The 25,757-nt window shown below is 38.0% G+C and overlaps 1 protein-coding gene across 1 annotated transcript; it reads left to right on the top strand.

Moving 5' to 3' along the window:
- Positions 1-89: 89 nt before the first annotated feature.
- Positions 90-24,713, top strand: LOC135087215 (plexin domain-containing protein 2-like). Its single transcript, XM_063982057.1, has 10 exons — positions 90-244; positions 3,900-3,923; positions 12,352-12,714; positions 13,183-13,259; positions 18,964-19,101; positions 20,243-20,450; positions 21,066-21,269; positions 22,093-22,253; positions 22,727-22,793; positions 24,172-24,713. The coding sequence occupies exons 1-10, from the start codon at positions 172-174 to the stop codon at positions 24,267-24,269; spliced, it is 1,413 nt and encodes a 470-aa protein (XP_063838127.1). The 5' UTR covers positions 90-171; the 3' UTR covers positions 24,270-24,713.
- The last annotated feature ends 1,044 nt before the right edge of the window (positions 24,714-25,757 follow it).

Here is a 25,757-nt window from a genome sequence, read left to right as displayed (position 1 = left end):
AGTACACACATGCACCGATCGGGCGCACAGAACGCAGGTACCAATTTATTGACCTGCATCTATCTGGGAAGCCTAGATGTAGCTAGATTTGTGCATCGAACGGGAGCCCCAGTCATAGCTCAGACCTCGTTGACTGAACCCGTTTCGCGACATTTGCATAAATTTGAATTTATGTCTCTTAACTATCACTTCAAGATGAAGTTAGTGTTCTTCTTCATCCTCACCGTTGGCTGCTTGGCGGCAGGTAAGTGATTGTCTTGGCTCGCGCTAGCTTTTTCCGATGTTTAGGCGGAGGGCTTCTTAAGTGATTAGGCTTAATGCGACTGATTATCGCGACCGCGAGTTATTTTGTACGTAATCTAATCGCATAATCATAAAATTTAAGAAATCCGTTTTTTCTCATAATTTGGCACTTTTATAACTTCAGCTCATTGTTGGGCCTATCTCATTGCTCGCCGTTGAGCTAAGATTGTCATGTAATGATTTTTATTAAAATGCACAATTTTCATCACAAACCCATATAGCCCATGGTTGGGCATAGTATAGACCAATTATCATAAGTAGTGTCATTTGGCCTTCTGCTGGGCTTAAAATCCAGCCTTATTTGTTTTTTCTGGTAATCTGGTCACTACTGCGCATTTTCTTTTAGTGTAGATCAATACTTGAAGCTATAAATAGATTCCCTCCATCAAACAAATTTTAATATCAAACTGTCAATGTTGTTATCGATGAATTGTAAATGCTTATATCAAATCCCGTAAATTCGCAATTTTGAGCTCATAAATCAGAAATTTGCATATTTCTCGCCAATTGATAAATTCCGCCATTTTGAATTGATAGTTCAAAGGGCATCCTGGATGACCTAAAACTGAGCCATGTAGCGCCCTCTGTAATGTGCCTGCCGGTTCATAGCGGGACCCACCTCACCCACTTGTAGATCAATCCGGAAATGCAAGGGGTGGCGGGTGGCAGTGGGGTAGGGGTCTGTAGTTCAATCGGGAGCCACGGGTGGCGCGCCACACGCTAGCTAGAGCACGTTTTAGTGAAACGCTTTGAGCGCCATCAATCTGAAGAGGTGGAACTACAGGAACCCCTAGCGGGTAAAGTAGGAACCAACAGTGCGCCATCTATATTCGTAGTCGAGTACTAAATAGAGAGAGCCATCTGTGGTTCTAAAATAAACTACTATCTAGTTGGGTGTTTTGCGCGCCCTCTGTGCCATGTGTGTTGAACCTTTCAGTTTGACTAGCAGAGCGCCCTCTATCCTTTATCACTGCAGCGCCATCTGCAGTGCTTGGTGGAACTACTATCAATCGGGATCCACGGGTAGCGCGCGACTCACTAGCTAGAGTTAATTTTAGAGAAACGCTTTGAGCGCCACCAATCTGCCGAAGGTGGAACTACAAGAACCCCTAGCGGGTAAAGTAGGAACCAGCAGTGCGCCATCTATATTCGTAGTCGAGTACTAAATTTACCGCCTAGCGGAGAGAGCCATCTGTGGTTCTAAAATAAACTGCTATCTAGTTGGGTGTTTTGCGCGCCCTCTGTGTCATGTGTGTTGAACCTTTCAGTTTGACTAGCAGAACGCCTTCTATCTGTTGGATTGAAACTATTTTCAGCATTGCAGCGACATCTGCGGTGCTTTATGGAACTACTATCTAGTTGGGTGTTTTTATCGCCCTCTGTGGCATGTGTTGAACTTTTCAGTTTGACTAGCAGAGCGCCCTCTATCCTTTGGATTGAAACTATTTGCCACACTGCAGCGCCATCTGCAGTACTTGGTGGAACTACTATCAATCGGGAGCCACGGGTAGTGCGCAACTTGCTAGCTAGAATTCATTTTAGTGAAACGCTTTGAGCGCCACCAATCTGCCGAAGGTGGAACTACAGGAACCCCTAGCGGGTAAAGTAGGAACCAGCAGTGCGCCATCTATATTCGTAGTCGAGTACTAAATTTACCGCCTAGCGGAGAGAGCAGCACAACGCCATCTGTGGTACTAAAATAAACTACCATCTATTTGGTTGTTTGGTACGCCATCTGCGGTGGTTTATGAACTGCTATCTAGTTGTGTGTTTGGCGCGCCCTCTGTGGCATGTGTGGCTTTCAGCTTGACTAGCGAAACTACTTGCTGCACTGCAACGCCATCTGCGGTGGTTTATGGAACTACTATCTAGTTGGGCGTTTGGCGCGCCATCTGCGGTGTGGTTGTGAACCATAACTTGGTAACAGGGGCGTGTCCATGTTTGTAAAATGGCGTCCAGTATTGATTTTCGTGAACCTTCTCCACCTCCCTCCCTGATGCGCGACGCGTCCGAGGTTTACAAAGAGAAGTTAAACCCGGGACGAACACTGGATAAAATGATATTTTCATACAAATTACAATTTCAACTAGAGTTCAACTAGAGTACTTACACTTTGTAATATGATGCATCTTTAAAATTAACCTACAGAGGGCCTAGTGTGAGTTTTTTTCAAACGCGCTCACTAGTGAGAGAGTAGCGTCAAAAACTGACATTAAATGTATGACGGATTGTACAGCGCCCCTAGCGGTAAACTTCCAAAAACTACAATTTTCATACATTTTTTTGTAAACTCACACTTAGCCCACAGACCATTCTACAGACAAAGTTAAATGTCAAAGTGGAATTACAATTTCTTGTATAGCCTGACCAGGAACATAAAAACCCTGGCATAGAGGCGCGTCAATTGCATTTGATAGTGCAACACTGAGTACAGTCGTACCTGTGTTAAATTAATAGGCCAACTTTATGTACCAGGATTCAGGATTACGGGTTAATTTGATATTTTCATAAATTAACGAAAACATATTATTATAGGTAACCTGGTTTAAATAAATTAAATGAAACCACCAATCGAGCAAATAGGATTTATTTTATTATTCATCAATAATCAAATTCAGAACTTGAATATTCAACTGCAATGTCTGCTCATGAACGCTTCAAACTAGGTACTTCTTTCCCAATTCCATAAAATTCAACACTCAGAAAGTGACAAAAAATTTTAGAATAGGTAGTTGAAACAAACCACAGCTAATTTTCATAGTGGACTGTACTATACGATAACATGTCAGTCAATTTGACAACCTTTGTCGGAAACATTATTCAATGAAAATATTGTCCGAACCCTTAGTATTTCTCTTCGACAAATATTTTAACACATTGTGAACCACTTTTCTTTCACGACTATAAAAAGATTTTAGCAATTTAATTCACAAAATCAGTTGCGTACATTTAAAATAAAGTTTGTTTACACTTTGACAGCAATAGACTGACATGCAAGGTGACATGTCAATGAAGTTTTCAGTTACTGTTGCCATTAAAAGAAATTAGTACCATTAGTTTTCCGCAACATGGCGAGGGTTTTTATGTTCCTGGTCGGGCTATACTCCGATTAATCGAACTAACTAGAAAAAAATGTTCATTGTGGTCCGATCAGTAGGTCAAAGGCAGTAGAACCAGGGGATTTTTTTCAGATATATATTAATGTATAAGATATTTAACAAGATACAAAACATATTTTTTTTAGCTTTCAATATTGCAAATAATGCAACATCAGCTAAACATAGAGTTTAAAACAGGGTTTACGGTTTACTCCGCCATTTCGAATACCAATCGATCGAAAATCAAATTATCGAACAGTATTCATCGAAAAGTCAAAACATCAAATGGTCAAAATATCGATTTGTTTTCATATTATTATCGTAAGCTCATTTAAATCTATTAATTAGTTCATCGAAAATCAGTATAGATATTATTATCCCGAATAGCCGAATTTTTAAATGGCAACCATTTATTTTTTCTTCTTTTCATTTTTCTAAACATTCGTTAGTAAATATTTAGAAGAAGACCCATTCTCCTGGTTGTTTTTTTTCTTTCAGGTACAGACTCAGCAGAAAAACCAAGTATTAAATTTAAAAAATCACCCACTTTTAAGAAAGTAAATTGCTAGAAGAAGTTATAGTGATAGGGACAGCTTATTACAAATAATTTTAAATTTTATTCCATGTAGCGCAAGTTAAAAATTAGGAGTTTGCCTATTCCATAATTTTTTCTAATTTTTTTCCCTTAGATTTTGGGAATCATAATCATGCGCTACATTACATCAATCAATTTTATAGAGCATCCGGATTGACGTTCGTTCCTATTACGTCCTATACAGTGGTGTGAGGGGATTTTTTCTTAAGTTAAACTGATTATAATTATTGTAAGGCCTTTTGGCCGTATGTTAAGTTAGATGACAGTGGTGTGAGGGGATTATTTCTTAAGTTAAACTGATTATCGTAAGGCCTTTTGGCCGTATGTTAAGTTAAATGACAGTGGTGTGAGGGGATTTACTGCTCGTGACAGTCAGGCAGTCCTAGTCATGACTCTAGTCATTGATGGTTGATGTTCACTTGGATGAATATTATTCAAACAAGTATTTCCTTTGTGAATAAGAGCTCTTTCAAAATTTTATTTTAAGGCCGAAGCTTATTTTTCCAAACGCAGTTTTTAGGGTTCCGTAGTCTTAACAAGGAACCCTTATAGTTTCGTCATGTCCGTCGTTCGTGCCAATAGTTTCCAAGCAAAACCTCGGACAGACAGACAGCTAGACAGATATAGCGAAACTACAAGGGTTTCTTGTCAGGACTACGGAACCCTAAAAATATCCATCAATTATTTGATTTATTATCATTACGATTAGAATTATTTAAATTTTGTAAATAAGTAGTATTATTATGCTGAGTATCCATATTTTTATTTATTTTTAAATTTTTCTATTATTTTTTAAGATAAGATGCCTAAAAATACGTAGTGAATATGTATATTTCGCTAATATTTATTTATTTTTAAATCGTGCAAGTATCACTGATATCACTAATAATACTTTTATAGAATTCGTGGGAATTCATTATACCTAATTTAAAAGGAGCTGCGTTTTATGTAGAACTAAGTGCTTACATAAATAAGTAAAAATAAATATTTAAAGATTTAAATACTCAGAAGTAATCTCGTAGTAACTAATTTTAAGATGCTGCGCTTAATTAATTATGAGCTTTTAAGTTCAGAAATTGCTGCGCGTCATCAAATATGAGAGTAAGTAGTCTGATAAATCGGTAAAAAATAAGTTCTGACAAAAAAATAGAGACTTGAATACAGTACCTCTAGTACGAAAAACTTTCGAGTTCGTTTCGTTGCGTATTCAAAGTGTCATCGAAAAATTTTGTATGAAAAATTAAACAGCGCCCCCTAGGGCGGCTATAATATAGGGGGCGCTGTTTAATTTTTCATAAAAAATTTTTCGATGACACTTTGAATACGCAACGAAACGAACTCGAAAGTTTTTCCTACTAGAGGTACAGGTTTCAATTTGAATTCGCATACGAGTTTGCTTGCACAATAATCATTTTATGACAAAAATCTCACATAACATTTTTAATATAATGGATAGAGTAGATGCAGTCTAGAACGTAGAGTCGTATGCGAGTTTAAATTCGAACGATTCATAAATATATCGTCTGCTGAGTTTAAAATATAACATTCCGTGGTTCACACGGACATCAAAATCTGCTAAATTCATATTTTATGTGCAAAATTTTAAGACTATTTTTCAGAATTTCTGATATTTAAAAGTTACAACTTCTAAACTCATATTTTAAAAAGAAATTGATTAATAATATAGACGCATGTACCTGTGCACGTAAATATTCTTTAGTGCTTTATTCTTAGTCACAATTTTAGAATTTCATTAAGTTGCACATAGATACGGCAGAGCCTACTGGATCTTAATCGGATAGTGCGCTAGGGGATTCATTATTTATCTTTTACTAGCTGTGCCCCGCGGTGTCACCCGCGGTAAAACGTAGCCTATGTGATAATCCAGGGTGTCAGCTAACTCCATACCAAATTTTATTAAAATCGCTCCAACCGTTTAGACGTGAAGATTAGAAGTAACAAACGTACACACTAAGACACTCATAAAAGCCTTACTAGCCTACTCATAAAGCCTTTATAATTATTAGGCTGAGTTGCACCTTCTTACTTTAACTTTGACAAACGTCAAAAATCTGTCAAACTCCATACAAAAAGCACCGGACGTTATAGTTACGGTCAAAGTTAGGTGGTGAAACTCAGCCTTAGTGTGTTGTACAGCATACATCATTGATATCGATACTTTATTATTTAACTACCTACGATGCACTTTTACGTCCGTATTCAAAAACGATTCTTGCTTTAGTGAAGCAGCAAATCGAACGCACAGCATTGAATAGAGTTCTGTGATTGGTTCGTATGTCACCCTGTGCGTCCACGCGCACTGTCAGGACTCGTAGTAATGTTTGTGAATACGAGCGTAAGGTAGTTACTTAAATTCTAAGCGGCATCTTAATTTATCAACTACCCAATACAGGGTGGAAACGATGGAGGATGAGTGATATCACTCGATTATTTCTAAACTAATAAGATATCGAAAAACTGGTTACTGATCCTGAAAGTGCTTCACGAACTCTATCAAACGGTGTCAATTATATGTCACAGAATCTATGTATATTATTAACAAGTGCATAATATATGTTTTTCAGTACCTATTTCAGTGATTTTAAACAGTATCTCTGTGGCTGTAAATTTTAATGTATGGATACTGGAAACATTGAACTTTCGGATAGATCCAGTTTACTCGTATTTTGTGACCTTTTATTGATACCGTTTACATTTAAATCATTGGATGGCAGTGAACACAGTTGCATATAGGGCGGAGCACACTTATTAGCCCGGAAACGGATCGCAACCGTATCAACTCGAAGTGATCTGTATTCTTTGTATGAAACTGCGTACCGTAACACACACTTATCCGCATCGTAACGTAAACGCCTCGCCTCGGAACAAGTTCATGGCAAAATTCGATATGGCGTTGATCCCTGATTCTCTTCATAAAGTTACGAAGAGAGCAAAAATAAAAAGCCGTATTGCGTTTGTTCGAAAGTCTGACATCTTTATTTTGTTATTAATTCCTGTCCTTGACAATCCCTTTCCGGGTTGCTAAGTGTGCTATGACCTTAAATCAACAACCCTGCGCACGCTCCGATTCTGGTCCAGTAGACTTTGCCTTTAGCAGATTTTGTTTGTACTTTATAATTTGCTATGCGAAATTGACGTTATAATACGTCAGTGCTTTGTCTTGAATTTTAAATAGTTGGCACAACTTCATTCTTCTTAAGAGAAGAAAATCATTTTTTTAACTTCACCTTTTACCTTAGATCTACAATTGCTGCGCTTCCAAAATTCTGATGACCTCCTCATTTTTCCCGTTTGAAAATCCACTCACACTTTAGTTGAACCTAAGAGTTGAACTAGGTACTTAAAAGCTAAAAATATATACTATATTTAATAATACTATAATTTAAGACTGCTGGTATTAAAAGATGGATCTTTTTTTGCTACAAAATGTTGCTGTTTACTGTTCTAACCTAAGATACAACTATCACTACTATGTACTAAGAAGTAACATATTCTCTGTCTGTACGACTCGTCCGTATGGACTTCACATGTATTACCATTTCATTCCGTTTATTTGTTCGCTTCGCGACGTTTCGCGACGTATCAAACAGTTGATACCATGTATTTTTCGTTACTTCTTCACATCAGCCGAGATATCTTTTTAAATACTGGTGTGATTTAAATGAATTTGGTATCAATTTAAAGTTAAAAGTTTAATCTTTACAATGGTGTGACTTTTTTTGTTACTAACAAATTCGTTAGTACACAAGATCGCGTGGAAACAACTTCATGTAAGTGATTCCATACTTTTGCTCGCGAGTGTAGATGTCATTTGTGTGTCAGTTGTCAGGATTATTTCACTGTTTTGAACTCACAGAAACTAAAGGAAGATGTGACAGGGGGGCGGGGCCGGTGTCGCAGCAATATGCCCAAAAACTCTCATTGCTCGTGACAGCAATAATATAATCAGTCGATCAATCCAAAAACTTTAGCATTTTTAATTGATTTGATCGTCCTATAATACTACGAGTAGAGCAGGTATCGATCGTCCGTAGGGAAAAATAAAGTTTATATTATGTAAAAGCTAAATTTTATTCTAAATTTAGGATACGATGGTAGTAGTCTTTTCGTCCCACCTAATTCGTCCACCTGCGGATCGCGTCGGCGATGGCGATGGCGATCACTGCGCGTGCATAGATCGCGGCGACCAATACAGAACGAATTCATCGCTACCATCTGAGGTGCTGATCGCCATCGCGCACGCAGGCTGTAGCACGCGTTGCTTTGGCTGAAACTTAAGATGTTTTTCATACGAAATATCGTAAAGCGTGTATTTGTATATTCACATAATCACATTTTATTGTTGGGCTTAAAACTACATTTTTATAGATAACTACTTAATTAACCTAAACTAAACCTAATTTAAAAAATAAAATAAAATACATGGCTTAAAAATAAAAAATATCCTTTAATCCGCTGTCTTGGGGGAAGGTGCCAAAAAAAAAAGTAAACACATTTTATTGTTTCAAAAATTAAAAGTAAAAATCACCTTTCGGTTCCATGCCTACATATTTAGTTAGACTGACGGCAAATAGATTAAATAGTAATTTTATAAAACTGCTTCACACATCCCTAAAACTATTTTCAAAAGAGACCAGCAAGCAGACAGTCAAAGTAAATATCCAATTCTCCTTTGCCCGTGGGTTGTTTTAGTGGGTAGGCCTCTCCCTTCCGGAGGGGGGAGCCCCACATACCCATGATCACGGGTATGCAGTTCAATGCATTTTTTCCCACGTTAATAAAATAAAAAAAATCCCAAATATTTCATCTGTTTCTCATATGCAAATCCTGTAGAGTCATTTCATACATCAACCCCTTTCAAATAATTACCCCATTCACAGTTAAATTTAACAAAAGTCTATTCATGTGCGTCTTCACGCTTTTTAGGGTTCCGTAGCCAAATGGCAAAAAAGGGAACCCTTATAGATTCGTCATGTCTGTCTGTTCTTTCACAGACCAAAGTTGGTCTATACATCAGTCTCCGTCAGTCTAGAGGGTCCGGCTCTATGAGTCCTTAGATGCCCTGCCTTCCCCTTTGTTTGAAGCATTGCCTCGATCATTGTCATAGATTCAGCTGGTCGTCTACTGTCGCGTCTCCTCATCCAAGTAAACACCACTACAGATGTCTCGTTGTCTTCGCAATACATGACATCTGACCTAATATCAATAATAAAATGAAACAATCAACCATGTCTGTAGAATTGGAACCGAAAGGTTGTTTTCCAGTTTTTAATTGAGTTAATACTCGTAGTAGGGTTAAAAAAAGAGTTCTTTGTTAAGTTTAGAGCCAAACCCATTGACTGGGAGTTGTCTTCGTTGTCTCTAAAAGTTCTTCACTACATGCATTGATTAGGTCTGATGAAGGAACCAAAATTGCTGACACACTCCCGTCGTTCGAGATCTATTTAAATGTTTTTATACGGAATCCAGAAATTGATGAAAAAGCAATTGACGAAGAACACGGCGAGGTAGGAATTATTCGAAAGACTTTTCATCATTAATGATATCCAGGATCGAATGAAACATCTAGAAAGTTCGTTCGTTTCAGCCGAAAGACGCCCACTGCTGGACAAAGGCGTCCCCCAAGGATTTCCACAAAGACCGGTCCAGCGCTCTCGCATCCAGGCACCTCCCGCGACCTTCACCAGATCGTCAGTCCACCTAGTGGGAGGCCTCCCCACGCCACGTCTTCCGGCTCGTGGTCGCCAATCAAGAACTTTCCTGCCCCAGCGGTCATCAGCTCTACGAGCTATGTGCCCCGCCCACTGCCACTTGATTTTAGCGATTCTGCGGGCTATTAGTTAAGCATAATCTCTCTCAAAAATATTAACACATCTTTTAAACACTATTAGAATAAAACAGCTGGGTCGGATTTATATGGAACTAGCTTTCCGCCCGCGGCTTCGCCCGCGTGGAATTTTGTCTGTCACAGAAAAACTTTATCGCGCGCGTCCCTGTTTCAAAAACCGGGATAAAAACTATCCTATGTTCTTTCCCGGGACTCAAACTATCTCTATGCCAAATTTCATCAAAATTGGTTGCGAGGTTTAAGCGGGAAAGCGTAACAGACAGACAGACAGACAGACAGACAGACAGACAGACAGAGTTACTTTCGCATTTATAATATTAGTTGGGATTAGGGGTTGCAATCGAATATTCGAATATTCGAATATTCGAATTTTCATTTCAAATTAGTATTCGAATAGTAAATTTACATGTATTCGAATATTCGAATATTACAAAAATAAACAAAAAAGATAGAAAGAAGACAACTTAGTGTTTGCAAATGCAGTCGGAGGCATCAAATAAATATCACCAACTAATGTCATTGATGCTTCCGACTAAGTTGTCTTGTTTCTATCTTTTATTTTATTGTATTTATAATATGTAATTCGATTTTTCTGTTCTTTTTTACGCAGTTGCGTTTTTTGTTTTGTCAATCATATTTTTATTATTCGAATCTTTAATACAAATAGTATAAAAGAGGAAATATAGCGAAACCAAGGTTTCAAATAACTTGAAAGAGACAACTCTATTGAGCAAAGTCAGCTGACTAATGCTGAAGACGGCGGACGGTAACGTCTACAAAAGCCGAGGTTCTGGGTGAGATCGAAAAGATTTATGGACAGCTATATACCACTAAACCTGTTCATAGCTCAGCAACAGACGCAAGAGCTAGGAAGACTATACGAGATTAGGAAGGCTCTCAAACAGCTAAAGAACAACAAGGCACAAGGTGATGACGGAATAACCTCGGAGCTTCTAGACGCAGGTGGAACACCGAAACTCGTTCAGAGAAACTCCGTCTTACTCCAGGGCACAACGCCAGAGGCATGGGATAGAAGCGTGGTGGTGCTCTACTTGGACTATGAGAAGGCCTTTGATTCGATCGAGACTTAAGCAGTGCTGCAGTTTCTCCGACTATCGGTATATCGAGGTGCTGAAATGCCTGTACAGAAACGCTACCATGTCGGTCCGAGTACAGGAGCAAAGCACGAGGATGATACCTATGTAGCGAGGCGTGAGGTAGGTAGATGTTATATCTCCGAAACCGTTGACCACTACATTGGAAGACGCTTTCAAGCTCCTTGAATGGAAAGGATTCGGCATAACCTTTCAATGGCGAATACATCACTCAGCTTCGGTTTGCTGACGATATTTTGGTCATGGCAAAATCGCTTGAAGACCTCGGCACAATGCTCGAAGACCTTAATCGAGTCTCTCAACAGTCAGGCCTTCGGATGAACATGGACAAAACGAAGCCTATGTCCAAGTGTCCAACGTCCATGTTTCGGTTGGAGCTCGATTCTCGAGACTGTTGACAAGTATGTCTACCTCTGACAAACGATTCGGCTAGGTAGATCAAATTTCGAGAAAAGGGTAAATCGTCGAATCCAACTCGGCTGGGCAGCGTTCGGGAAACTATACAACATCTTTACCGACCGTGTGGACCGAAGACCTCATATAGGTAGCGGGAGAAGGCGCTGGATACAGGCCGCTGCCAACCAGTCATTATGGAAGTCATTGGGGGAGGCCTATGTTGAGCATTGGACGTCCTATGGCTGAAATGATGATGATGTTGAGAATTTTATAACTGTTTTAAAAACTATATTGTTAATTAGTTAAAATATAGTACCTAAAGCAACAAAACCAGCAATAAAACATCGATAATTTAAGTACATTTTATTTTTTTGAAAGTATTCGAATATTCGAATAATATTCGAATATCACTGAAAAAATATTCGAATATTCGAAATAGAAAACTATCGAATATTTGCAATCCCTAGTTGGGATTGATAGAGTAGCAAAAATTAGCCTTCGATCTACGAGCTTGACTTACTAACTAGGACATTAATCTTTGTAGTTAATCAATATGTATCATTTAGTACCAAATAAATATTTTTTCTTCGGGATAAAAAATGTCCTTTCCCGGACCTTAAACTATATCTATGCTAAATTTCATCAAAATCGGTTCAGTGGTTTAGGCGTGAAAGCGACACAGACAGACAGAGTTACTTTCGCATTTATAATATTAGTAGGGATTGGACGTACTCGTATAAGGCTGACTTGCACCATCTTACTTTAGCTTTAACAAACGTCAAAAATCTGTCAAACTACATACAAAAAGCACCGGTTAATTATGGTAAAATAAGTTGGTGCAGATCGGCTCAATTTCAGGAACAATTTTTATTCCTTTCCGCTGCGTTCTGTCAGTCTTTTTCGGTATTATGCTCTGTGTGTGTATTTTAAGTTCTGCATACGCGAATGTTAGTAATATTACATGTTTCCTTCCAGCAGGCCAAGAAACATCAACATCGAAGAAGAAATTAAAGCCTTACATGGAAGTGCGAGATGATTGTTATGGCGAAAACCCAAAAGAAAAGTATGCCCACCCTCAAGACGTCCTGAAGAACGTGGAAACCACGAACCTAAAAGCACAAACCCAGCTCAGGTCGCATGTAGAAGTGATAGGAAAAGTAGCTGAGACTCTCCCTGAAACCACCACCCCCAAAGGAACTACCCCCAACGATGGTAAGGCAGACAAGGCCTCCAAGACCACCGAGACCCCTGATAACTTGGCGACTGCTTCTACAGCCAAGGTGGATGAAAAGATCAATAGCCATTCGAAGACCACCACTGAACAGCCCACAAAACCATGTAAGTCAATTTCAAACACATTTTTACTAGACCTACTGTCAGTTAAAAGTCGATCATTCTTTATCTATTTATGTTTGGAACTGAAATGACACTTAGTACCATAACCAGCTATTCCAAAAAAATAACTAAAATGTAACACACAATATCATTTATTTTTTAAAATTACACAAATGTTTATTGGTATTCAATTCAATTGACTACTATGTATTTGCAAGTGTCTTCAAGCTGTACACAAATCGATTTTAAATTGTATTGTGGTGTGAACTAACAGACATCATAATATTTAACTTGTTATTAATGCCACGGAGAACATAATATTTGTAAATGGGTCACAAAATATTGATGCACGAAATAAACATAAAATAATATGGCTAACTTCTGCTTCTCACTACCACACTACTGTACAATTAGTGGCAGGGAAATAGCCAACAGAAAATGCTTGTTGTTGAAAATTATATTTTTTTCTAGCTTACCCATTCCGTACTCAGCCGAAGGTGGTCAATGGACTGGTGGCCGGCGAGGAAGACCCACAACAGCTCAGCTATGTGAGTGGCTTTACTTTCACCATCCTCTTACTAATAATCTTTTACGAAGAACTCATCACGGTTATTGACATACTAATTTATTTCGATATATACAATGTGATTGAATTGATAGATGAGAATGACCACCGGTTTATAGTGATTTTGTAATCTGTTGCAAAATACGAAAACGCAAGTTTTTTTTATTTTAACGTGAAATACTGTCCGTGACAAAGGTCTCCATAGAATCTACTTACGCCCGTATTTACAAACATGCTTGCTTAAGTGAAGCAGTAAATTGAATGCACAGCGGTAAATAGAGCTAGTGATTGGTTCGTATGTCACCCACGCGCACTGTGAGACCTCATAGTAATGTTTGTGAATACGCGTTAATATCTTATGAACAAAAATTTTGAGATCTTTACTTATGTAAAGGACGCATTGATGAGTAATATTAACACATAGATTTGATCTTAGATAAAGGTACTACGGAGTACTTGCCTTGTCTACGATCATTATCATTAAGTTGGTGAAAATAAATAAATAAAAAAAAAAAATTATCATGTTTGTGACTAGAAGTAGAATACATGCACAGTATGCATGTGTAGTAAAATAAAATACTCATGTCAATTTCATTCCAATTGACTTTTAAATAATACACATAATGATAAAGATAAGTTAAAGCCGTAATAGAGCCAAAGTTTAAATTATTGTTTAAGTAATTAAGTACCTACTAGTACAACTCCTGAATATTATGTGATAGGTATAGTTACTATATGTTTCTATTTAGTCATCAAATTAATTAATTAGTTATTTGGAAATAAAAATAAGTTTACCTCTTTTTTGCAACAGATTACACATAAAAATGTATTGCATTTTGACTGCAGAGGTTTATCGAAAATAATATTTAAAAAAAACTTTAGTGTTTAAATAGCACCTAAATGAATAAATAAATGTCTGTTTAACCCTCGCTGTACGAGGTGGGGTGTGACACACCCCAGTCCTTTAAAAATAGCCACAGTTTTAAAAATTTGCAAGTGCTGAATTTGAAATTCTCAGTAGCTGGAATTATGACACTGCTGCTTCGATCAGCGTTGCAAAATCAGTCCAGCGGTGACTACCAACTGAGTTACATGCCTTTAAAGTGCGTGTGGGTGTCACACACCCCACCTGGTACGGGACGTTGTTAAAAAGTTTAAAAAAAAAATCTAACAGTTTTGGTGTAATTTATATATTTTAGCTTTGTCAATTGAATAAAATTCAATACAAATATTATTTTTCGTGATTTTTACGGTATCTGAAATTTTCAAGCACTTTTAGTCAAATTAGATGACTTTTACTGCGAATCTGGAAGTTTAGTACTGAGATCCGAAGATGTATGTGAATATTCACTTATGGGCTACAATTTATACTTGGTGATACAATTTATGGGCTACTGAAATGGAATAACATATTTTATAAATAAATAAAATTGTTACGCTCCCATTTTATGCATTGAGCATACTCATTTTCTTTCATCAGAATTGTGGTAAATTGAAAACTGATGATCAAAACAAATTTATACCCTTCCAGTTTTTAATTTACTTTTAAATTATAAGTAAATACTTGTACTTTGTTAAATAAAAACGGTTGTCATAATTAAAGGCACTAATTAAAAATTATACATAGGAAACTGATTCCTAAATTACAAGAACAACGGAAATTGTGTCTTTTTGTTTTTTTATGATAAAAATGTTATAATACATATTTTCAGCTCAGAGCATTTCTTAAACCTAATTAGCATACGTAAATCATCAATATTAAATATTAAATTCCACCTAAAAAAATTTTGAATGATAATTTTATCACTTTGTATATTGGGGTGTGTTATACCCCACCTGGTACGGGACGTAACTTTTAGTCACCTCGTACACGGAGGGTTAATAATGACATTCTTCTACAATACTAACTCAAAAGATTTTAAAATAATTTTTAGAAGTATTAGAAGTACTACTTCTAGAATCTCATAAAATTACATACTTTTTAGAGCAAAAAACTGTAGAGTTACCAAATAATTTGCTTTGATCACGACGGTCATCTCAAATGTTTTTAATTCAATCAGTAACTTGAAGTAAGTATTTCTAATACTTACTCATTTCTAAGCATACCTAAGTCCAGCATAAAGTGCGTAAGCAAAAAGGGTAATTGTACTGAAAATAATAACATCACGACGATAAAATATTAAAATACTATTGTCAAAACAATTATCTTGTAGTTTGGTTGCTAAGATATTTTCTTTCAACAAAATTGAATTTATAGCACTTTATGTAGGACCACCCTGTATTCTTAAATATTTCAAAAGCGTGTATTTATATCCACTTGCGTGCAAATCAATCGACTGTCAGTAGTTATAAATAATTAATCAAATACTGACGCGTTAGTAGTTATTAATATCTTACAAATAATACTTAATTTGCTTTTAACATATTATTATTAAATAAAGTATGAAGTGCATTCCTGTTAGTGCCTTAAAGCTGTAGTGTTACTTTGAGCATTAAATTGCCAATTTCAATTTGTAACCAATTAAATTAGTAATTTACTTATTAATAACAGTTAATAACTACATAATATCAATAACTTACACCTTTTCTAATAACTCCACACACACGCTGCATGCTTCCAGTTAATTTTACACTTTACCATGACGTTTTCTATTTTTAAATTAACCGCATGAATCGGCCCCAGGCTTTTGAATGAAGTCCGTTTTTTTGCACTGAAGTGTAACCCACTCCGATTGTTCGCAGTTGTTCCTTAGCCTCTTTTTCGTACTAGGTCTTTTAGTTTTCTAAAGGAACTAGTGTGATTTTTTTATTTATGATAAAGATAATATACATAATAAGATATAGGTATGTATAAGAATAGCTAAAGGAACTTCGGCAAGTAATTCTTTATAGCTCTTTAATCCCATTAGAGCTTCGCTTGGTGCTTAAAGCTACGTTATGTGCTAGTTGACAAGCTATAAGGCATATTTTACCATAGCAATACCCACGCTGATGCTTCTCCGACTTCTAAATGGCGATTTGACAGCCAGTTGACACCTAGCACCTAGCTGCATGCCCCAATGGAGCGTTTAGAGTTACCATGAAAATTACTCGGAAAACCGGATTCAAGTTTTCAATTTTCCTTTTAAATAAAACAAATATATAATATTGCTTATCTACAAATCAGCTTATGTCTTTGTCCATTAGAAACAGCTTTCAAAAGTTTCGTATTATCACGGAGATTTTTCTTACCAAAACCGGTCAAGGCCCGACTTATCGGATTATGTCCACTTATCTAGTTGGACGGTAACCCTAAACGCGTTCAGTAGGCCTAGGATGCGCACCGCGATAAGCGTTTATCACGCCATTTTATCGAAATTACGTGATAAGCCCAAACATTTGTCGTCTAAAATCATCGATATGATTTTATCTTATCACGGCGCGCATCCTAGCCCGGCTGAAGTCCGTGCTGCCCGAATCCCGTGTGGCACCAAGCGAAGTTCTGGTCCACTACCGCATAATAACAATGTTTTTTGGTTTGCTAGGTGATTGGATCTTGGCCCATGTATATGGACAACAGTCCAAATATCTACGACTTGGTCATACTAATCCTGAATTTTGTGTTGTATAGATACCGTTAATTATGTGAAGCAAATCAAGAAACTGTAATAATAAATCAAATTTAAACATTATTTTATTTTATTAGCCCGTCCACTGCCTTCAGCGGTAGCTTAACAATTAATTCTACTTTTCAAATTCGTTTTTACGATGGGGCAGTAAGCGCCAGTACCTACCATAACCCGTAATACCTACATAGCTTCTGGAAAATGATCTTAGTAGATATTTACAAGCTTTTAGATACATTATTTTGTAGTTAGTAGTAATTAGCTTCTCTAGCTTAAACAGACTTTTTGAGCCATTTTTTCTGAAAATTGAACATTTTCCGGTTGACTGTTACATTTGTGAAAATCTCCTAAGAGATTTTTCCTTTAACTATATCAGTTGAGGTATATTATTATATTTTGCAAGTGTGTGCGTGTTGTTGGGTCAAGCTTAACGCAGTGCGGTCTAATTAAAGATCTTTGCACTACCCTTAAATATTGCCTATTGCCTGTCATCCTATACTGTAATTAGATACAAACACAACACTAACTAATTATGTTCCTAAAATTGTGATAATTTTATTAAGTTCCTGTAAATGACAAAATAATCTTAATGTATTAATCTTCAATGCGGTCTTCATGTTGAGACCAGAATAAACGTGGAGAGGACTATTTTGTTTCTGTAAGCGTTCGTGCTTAAGAAGAAAATGGCGTAAAGTTCTGATGGTTTCCATTACAATGAAGAAATTATATCATGATTACACAGACACAATTTAGTGACAATGTAAGGCAAGCTTTCCCACAACAACGTTTTTTCACTTAATCACACATTTTTCGCCAAGCTCCTCTTTTGCATGAACGCTGGCTCAGATTTCGAAATCACAAAACCAGTCTTGACTCCAGAATAAATTGACGTCAGTCATTGGCCCAAGCATACTTGAATCGATACTTGAGTCTGGATCTAGTTTTGAGTGACGTTTCGTAATATGCGCCTAGTCTCCGCTTGTAGAGTCCACTGTTGAAACTGAGGCGAAACCCGAGTGAAACGAGAGTAACACTATTCAATAGATCATAAAATTGACGCGACTTGGACTTTATAGATTATTGGACTGATTACAGGTTAAAATACAAAACATATTTCAATAAACACAATCCAGAATTCAAGTTTCCTAGCTCGAGATCTCTGTGAGTTTCGCGCGGGGTTCGCCTCAGCTTGAGCAAACCTTAAGACCTACTATCACCTATATTGTACTTATGGAAAGGTCTTATTTAGCACGAACTGTCACCAAACTTTATACAATGCAGTGATTTCAACACATTGGCTAGAATCGTAAAACCAAACACTATCCCTCTAAACTTCTTAACGGTTGTCTTCTGCTTTGTAACCGAGAAGTCATGCACCCTGCTATCCCTAAACCCTCTTTAGCGTAAGATGTTCTTGTTTTTATATCTTTTCCCACCCTTCCCTTCACCATGTCTTGAACACAAAAGTTTAAAAACTGTAAACAAACCATTAAATCTGTGATAAGAAAAGACCTAACAAATCAATAACTACAATACTGCATCTAATCATTTAAGATTGCTTGTGTTTTGACCTTTCCACGAAGTTGTTACTTGATCAAATATTGTGTATAACTTAGATTTTATTCAACTAAGTCTTTTACCAATTAATAGTTTAAGTTCAATTTGTACATATTTTTAGCTTTAGCTCTTAACGCGGCTCCGCACGCGTAGATTTAGCTTTTACCTCGGGCCTTAAAAGCTTCTGCGCAAGCTCTATGACGCTCGGCAGCTGAGCTTACGTTCAAATTATTATTCTAATTATGTTACAAACGCACAAGCATATTAACTACCTCTTATATTATTTTGGAATAGATATTATTTTAGATTCATTTAGCACTACGACTTATTTTTGTAAAATGATTTTATTAGCGATAGGTTCACTAACTTTGGCACTAAAATATTGTCAAGCTTGCGGCAGTGATTAAGTTTTGCGCTGCTTATAGATTTTTTGGAATTATTAAAATTATATTCATTCATCATAATAAACATAGTCAATTAGGTTAAAGATAAAGACTTGCAGTGATGTACCCCGTACTTTGTTAGGTTGACCATAGCTTCTACAAAAGCGCACTGGTATACAACAAGACCTACTTCAACGAGCACTGGACGAATGTCACCAACGGCACTAACCGGGTCATCGTACGCCCATCCCTGAAAAATATGGCCACCCCTCACGCCTATGTAAGTATAAAATAATGTTTCATTACGTTTTTCTTTGCCTTCGCTTAAATTTCCAAAATTATTGTAGAGTTAAACCTTCGTTAGGTCATTCGAGTATAAAGTAGTTTTGGGGAAGACTTTGAAATACAAATCGCATTAGCAGAGCTGGATCTTACTTTCAACAATTCTTTGAACAGTCTTTTATCAATCAAACATATACGAGTACATACATCTCTTCGATGAGAAAAATCTTTGATGCCGTGTGCATTTAATATTAACTCGTACTCGTAACTTACTTACTTCTAATCACCACTGGCTCAACGTCAAGAAATAGCATCGTAAGCATCATAAATGACAGTATCCTTAGAACATCATATTATGTACGAGTGTGTACTATGTATAAGCCTACATTTAGTTTATAGCACATTGGTAAGTATACTGTAGTCTGAATGATCGAGATATTCTAAATAGATACCTACCTAAATATGTCTGAAATAAATATTTTCATTTGATTTGATACACTTTCGCCCACAGCAGTCTCGAAGGTGGAATTTCCAAATCAGAGCTATTACAGTTCACACTTCCAAAAATAATCGGATCAACGACTTTTCATCATTAATTTACAAACATTTCAGATTCATCTTATTAAAGACTGAGTCGCAAGAAAAAAAGCTTAGTATTTAAGAATATTATTTGATTGTAGAGCAGAGTCAGTCAGCAGGCTCATTTAAACAACTTACTAGGCATTACAGTTGACTTCACTATTGTGGGGTTATTACACTCACAAAAGTAAGAAAAAGATTGAAAGATGAACAACAACAAAAATTTAACTCCTGAGTGTGAGTGGGTCAAAACTCCAAGTTTAGCCCTAGGTTTGCTCCGTGACATAAAGTACGATTATGTACCTACTTTCGCTTCTCTGCTTAAGAATTTACTTCAGCCCGGTCTTCAGTGACCAAAACTGTAGGTCAATCAAAATAGGTACACAATAATAAAAATGAAGACTGATTGGTTTGTTATAACAAATCATTATTTAATAATTAATATATTAAGTGTAAAATTATAAAGGCAAGTATCTTGGCTGCATTTAATATTTTTGCTGAATAGCTTTTCCCACCTTTATTTCAATTAAACTAATACCTAACATCATAATTCTTCGCAGCGCGACTTTTCATTTGAGATGAGGATGCCGTTCGATTTTCCGTTCTATGGGCATTACCTCAAGAACATCACCATCTGTACTGGAGGATACGTGTTCACTGGACCCAGCAACCACCGTTGGTATGCTCAGCAGCAGAACATCTCGCCGCTGATGGCCAACTTCGACCTGACCCTCGACGAGACCAGCGGCATCGTACTGTTTGAAGAAGGTAGGGTTCTTTAATAGTATACGGGACTATTCCCACCTTTCGTTCCCACCCCTGCAACTCCTGTGTAGCCAGGATCAGCTTGACCGCCAATAAAAACCCAACCAGTGAAGGTCAAGTTTATTCCGGGGGTTACCCGCAGTTTAGTCCGCGTGAAATTCAGTTAGTCAGAGAATCGAATTACTTGATAAATTTAGCTGTAATATAGCCAATCGACAAAGAACACGGCAGTGTAGTTCTAGTGGGCACCAGATTTAACACAGTCTGGTGAAAACGTCCTGTTATTGGCCAACGCACGCGCAGTGATCGCCATCTCAGACGTGATCTGCGCACGCATTAGTTTGGCTGAAGCTTACAATGGATCTTTTCTTTTATAATTACGTGACCCATCCACATGGAATTTAGTTTAAGTGTAGCAATAAAGATATTTCATTTTAATTTTTCATTTAAAATAAGGAGGACACAATCATAACAGTTGTGGCACTAAATCCATGAATAACCTAAATAAATCTTTTGGTGAAAACCACATGAAAATCCGTTCACTAGTTTTTTATTTCGTCGCAAACAATGTCGCAGACTTTTTAGATACTTAAAATAAATAGACGCATAAACTTTCAGCCGACAAAGTGACCATCGTCTGGGAGAACATGAAGCTGCGCGAGCGCCGCAACCTGAAGTTCACCTTCGCCGTGACCATCTACAAGAACGGCGACATCTACTTCGCCTACAAGGAGGTCCCGATGAAGATCCAGTCCATTGGCGACCGCGCTTCCGTGTTCATTGGCTTGGCCGATTCGTACTTCATGAACAAGGTCGCTTTCTGTAAGTATGATACGAAAGTAGCTGTGAATCAATCAAAAATCATTAATTTAACTTAAAGGTTCGGCCAAACCAACGTGATCACACGCGATCAGCCGGCGTGCAGCGATGGCGACCAGACTTAAATGCATTGATCGCCATCGCTGCATGCCGGCTGATCGCGTGTGATCGCGTTGGTTTGGCCGAACCTTTAGACTAGTCATGCATAGCAGCCTGTATCATCAGTATCTTACCGTTTACTTGACTAAAATATTAGTTAAGTATTCTAAAAGTTAATGTTAAGGCATGCGGTTCCAGTTGACTTTAATAAGACCACCTCCACTCTTCCCGTCTACCGCGTCGATAAAGGGGACTAAGAGTCAAATATGCGAACTTCAGGTCTTCCCAATCCGTCTAGCCAGGGTGGAAGGTGCAGGCCAAATCCTGCATTTTCTTCTACCTCTATACGCGAACGTCAGCAGATTCCAACCTGTCTTGGCAGCATGGAGGGGGAGTATATGTGACATCCTCTATTTCGTTCGCTTCATAGACGTCCACTCCTGATGGCCTCCCCCAAGGTTTTCCATAAAGACCGGTCCTGCGCCGCCCGCATCCAGGCACCTCCCGCGACCTTCATCTGCTCGTCGGTCACCTAGTGGGAGGCATGCCGTGTGGTCGCCACTCGAGAACTTTTCTGCCCCAGCGGCCATCAGCTCTACGAGCTATGTGTCCCATCCTGTATTTACTTTTAGTGAATTAGTATTTCTGCGGAGATCAAAATAGCTGATGGTGACGATGATGATGATAACGATTTTGACTTTTTGATGATGATGATGATTGTTTGCAGACGTCAACCGCCGCACCCTTCACAACTACAGCCGCATCCCGTTCTACGGCTACAACATCACCAGCGGCTCCGTGCTCCAGCTGATTGCCCAACCTTCGTGCCCCATGTACAACACCTGCGAGGCTTGCGTGGCCCACGAGGAAAAGTACGACTCCTTCAAGGTCAGTCATTCATTCATTTGTTCGTTCGTTCATTTCAGACAAATGACGTCCACTGCTGGACAAAGGCCTTCCCCAAGGCTTTCCATAAGGAACGGCCCTGCGCTGCCCGCATCAAGGTTATTCCCGCTACCTTTACCAGATCGCCGGTCCACCTAATAGCAGGCCTTCCCGGGCTACGTCTTCCAGCCCGTGGTCGCCACTCAAGAACATTTCTGCCCCAACGGCCATCGTCTCTACGAGCTATGTACCCCGCCCACTGCCACTTGATTTTAGCAATTCTGCGAGCTCCATTTCACTTTGGTTTTCTTGCGGATCTCATTTTTATTAATAAAATTATTCTCTCATATTAAACAGTGATCTGGACACTCTCCTAAACGCCCATGAAGATCAAGTACGTCTATTCCTAATAAAGGCTAATAAAACTAACAATACTACTAATAACAAAACTAACATTCCTCCTATTGTAATTTCAGTGCATCTGGTGCGAGTCTCTGCATAAGTGCACCAGCGGCGCTGACTTCTTCCGACCCTATGTTGCCGGTAAGTTAATAAATAATATCTTAAATTGCACGTTCCATACACGCCCCGTATTCACAAACATTACTATGAGATCTCAAAGTGCGCGTGGACGCACTGGGTGACACACGAACAAATCACAGAGCTCTATTCAACGCTCTGCGCCCGATTTCTGCTTCACTTAAGCAACCACTCCCAGAATGAGAATCGTTTGTGAATACGGGCGTTAATAACCAAATTAATAAACAAAAAAACCAACTGCGTAAAAATGAACTAAAAAGATAAAAACAAGACAACTTAGTGTTCACAAATGCAGTCGGAGGCATCAATGAATATTTCACACCACTCACGCTAAAATTGGTCAAGCCGTTTAGGCTGTAGGCCGTGCCAAAGAAATATACATACATACCCACATACATACAAACACTCGAAAAACATAACCCTCCTTCTGGCGCAATCGGGTAAAAATATACGTACATCAATCAACGGAATCAATGATAGAAGAACGGTTCAACTTTGTACTTTACAATGGCTACTATTTTAATGCTATTGTCATACACACACATCATTCAAGGACATTTAATACAAGATGTTGCAAGTTATAGAAATAATATTAGAATTGAATTTACACAGATACAGTCAGAATGACCCCATTGAGCTAACTGCGCACCTTGCTGAAATGCTCTCTCTGCGGCTGCCATGTTATGTGCGCAGTTTAACTTGACCGGGTTGTATAAAAAGTTTTTGTCATAGCCGATTTCATCGAATAAAGATCTTGTGAAGCTAACAGACGTTTAAAAGTAGTATTTATCAGAAATCACAACTAAAATCACATAACATGACAACCAGTTCCCATTGTAGTGGCTATAATATGGCCGTTATACAGCAGACTGGAGGCCAACACAAAGGTTTACAATAGTCTCAATAAGGGGAACTTTAAAAGCTCCTAACTTTTTGACTGACCCCTTTGAGGGTCAGAAGACCCTGAAATGAAGACATAGTGACCTTGGCTCAGGAAAAGAGGGTTCCACAAAAAGATCACACGCCAAATACGAGTATTACTGGATAATAACTGATCTTTAAGCTTTACAAAAGCAAGCGGCTTGATCTGATCTGACCTGACAACACATCCTGTTCTGGTTAATTTAACGACTTTTTGATTGCCAGCAAAAAACTGTCATCGTACCTTTACCATATTTTGCAACTTTGAAGACGATGACTATAATATCATCATTCTGCCAGTGGTGAAGCGTGCCGTAGACGGTCCCTGAATCATTTGTTGGGGGCCTCAAATTACTTTTAATTGTGTGGCCTGGGGGCCCCGTATTATTGATACGGTTGATACGCCGTAGCTATGTCCTTGCAATGTGCATTTTGTAAACCTTGCGCTCTTTATTTCCAGATTGCGACTTCGACAACAAGTGCTCCAACAACACCGAGGATAACGACACCCTGCCGCGTCTCAGCTTTTTCCACCGTATCTTCAACTACGCCATGTAAACGCCACGTTGAGGACCTCCCATTGGCAGCAATAGAGGCAGCTATATTATGCACTCGACTTGCACCGGTAGCGTCGCTAATGGGACACATACATATCTATTTTATTCTCTATTCGTCCGTCGGCTATAGACCAAATGACGCCGATGGCTTTGTGTCTCCCTCACTAATATTAAGATCCTCCTACTAACCACGCTTAGTACATTTTAAAATCACATACTATGCATTTAACACCCTGACAAGCGTGGTTAGCCAAAACCGACCAACTAGTCGTTCTCCTTTAGATATAAGCTGTTCTTACATAGTGTAGTCTCAATGTACTGAATAGTAGTGCTCCACGCACGAAAGCGAGTTTGAAAATGAACCTGGACTTTTGAAATTTCAGCAGACCTTGAAATGACTCTAGCTACTCCGTACAGTGAGATCTCGTTGTGTTTGCATTAATCATTAATGTAGTCCAGTCATTATAGTAAGTTCACCTCGGAATTCGAGATACCCAGCTGTAAGTCTGTAAATACGTGTATATTGACACCCTAAAAGTTGTCTCAAAACCTACATATGGTAGGGTGTAAGCAACTATTAAATTTCAAGGTCAACGGTCACAAAAATCGGTTTTTTGCGCTTTTTTTAGAAATATCTCATTTCCTGTGGGTTTTTTGCTATTTGTATTTATTATCAATATTGTAGAATACTAAATTCTCTACAAATTTTGTTTAAAAATTTTTTTTATACGGTGAACCGTTTTCGAGATAGAGGGCGGAGAGCGCGCGGTCACTGCATCACTTCAGGTCTACTTAAGCGGTTTAGATTTTTCATACAAAAAGATTTTCCCGCTAATTCCTGTGGGAATTTCGGGAATTCCTTGTTGTAACTAAGCTTTGAGTTTACTAAGGTACCTACATGCCAAATTTCAAGCGTCTAACTTCCGTTAAGCGTTTAGATTTTTCATACAAAAGGATTTTCCCGCTAATTCCTGTTCCCGTGGGAATTCCTAAGTATACTATAACCTGCCCAGGTGTATGAAGAATAATTGTACCAAGTTTCGTTAAAATCCGTCGAGTAGTTTTTGTTTCTATAAGGAACATACAGACGGACAGAATTCTATACATGAAATATATTTTCAAAATAACTATCAGGGGGTGATTAGTGATCGATACTGATGCCAAAAATGCAATCAGTAAAATTTTTGTCTGTCTGTCTGTCCGTCTGTATGTTCCTTATAGAAACAAAAACTACTCGACGGATTTTAACGAAACTTGGTACAATTATTCTTCATACACCTGGGCAGGTTATAGTTTACTTAGGAATTCCCACGGGAACAGGAATTAGCGGGAAAATCCTTTTGTATGAAAAATCTAAACGCTTAACGGAAGTTAGACGCTTGAAATTTGGCATGTAGGTACCTTAGTAAACTTAAAGCTTATTTACAACAAGTAATTACCGAAATTCCCACGGGAATTAGCGGGAAAATCCTTTTGTATGAAAAACCTA

The sequence above is a fragment of the Ostrinia nubilalis genome, chromosome Z, assembly GCF_963855985.1.
Source record: "Ostrinia nubilalis chromosome Z, ilOstNubi1.1, whole genome shotgun sequence".
Lineage (NCBI taxonomy): Eukaryota > Metazoa > Arthropoda > Insecta > Lepidoptera > Crambidae > Ostrinia > Ostrinia nubilalis.
Note: the sequence above shows the minus strand (reverse complement) of the source record. Positions and strands in the feature narration are given on the sequence as shown.

What these genes read in the sequence shown, in the direction of transcription:
- LOC135087215 (XM_063982057.1), top strand. Translation starts at nt 172, where the DNA reads ATGTCTCTTAACTATCACTTCAAGATGAAGTTAGTGTTCTTCTTCATC. An exon ending in CGTTGGCTGCTTGGCGGCAG is followed by an intron (nt 245 to 3,899) that starts GTAAGTGATTGT and finishes TTTTTCTTTCAG; the next exon opens with GTACAGACTCAGCAGAAAAA. An exon ending in ACCCACAACAGCTCAGCTAT is followed by an intron (nt 13,260 to 18,963) that starts GTGAGTGGCTTT and finishes GTACTTTGTTAG; the next exon opens with GTTGACCATAGCTTCTACAA.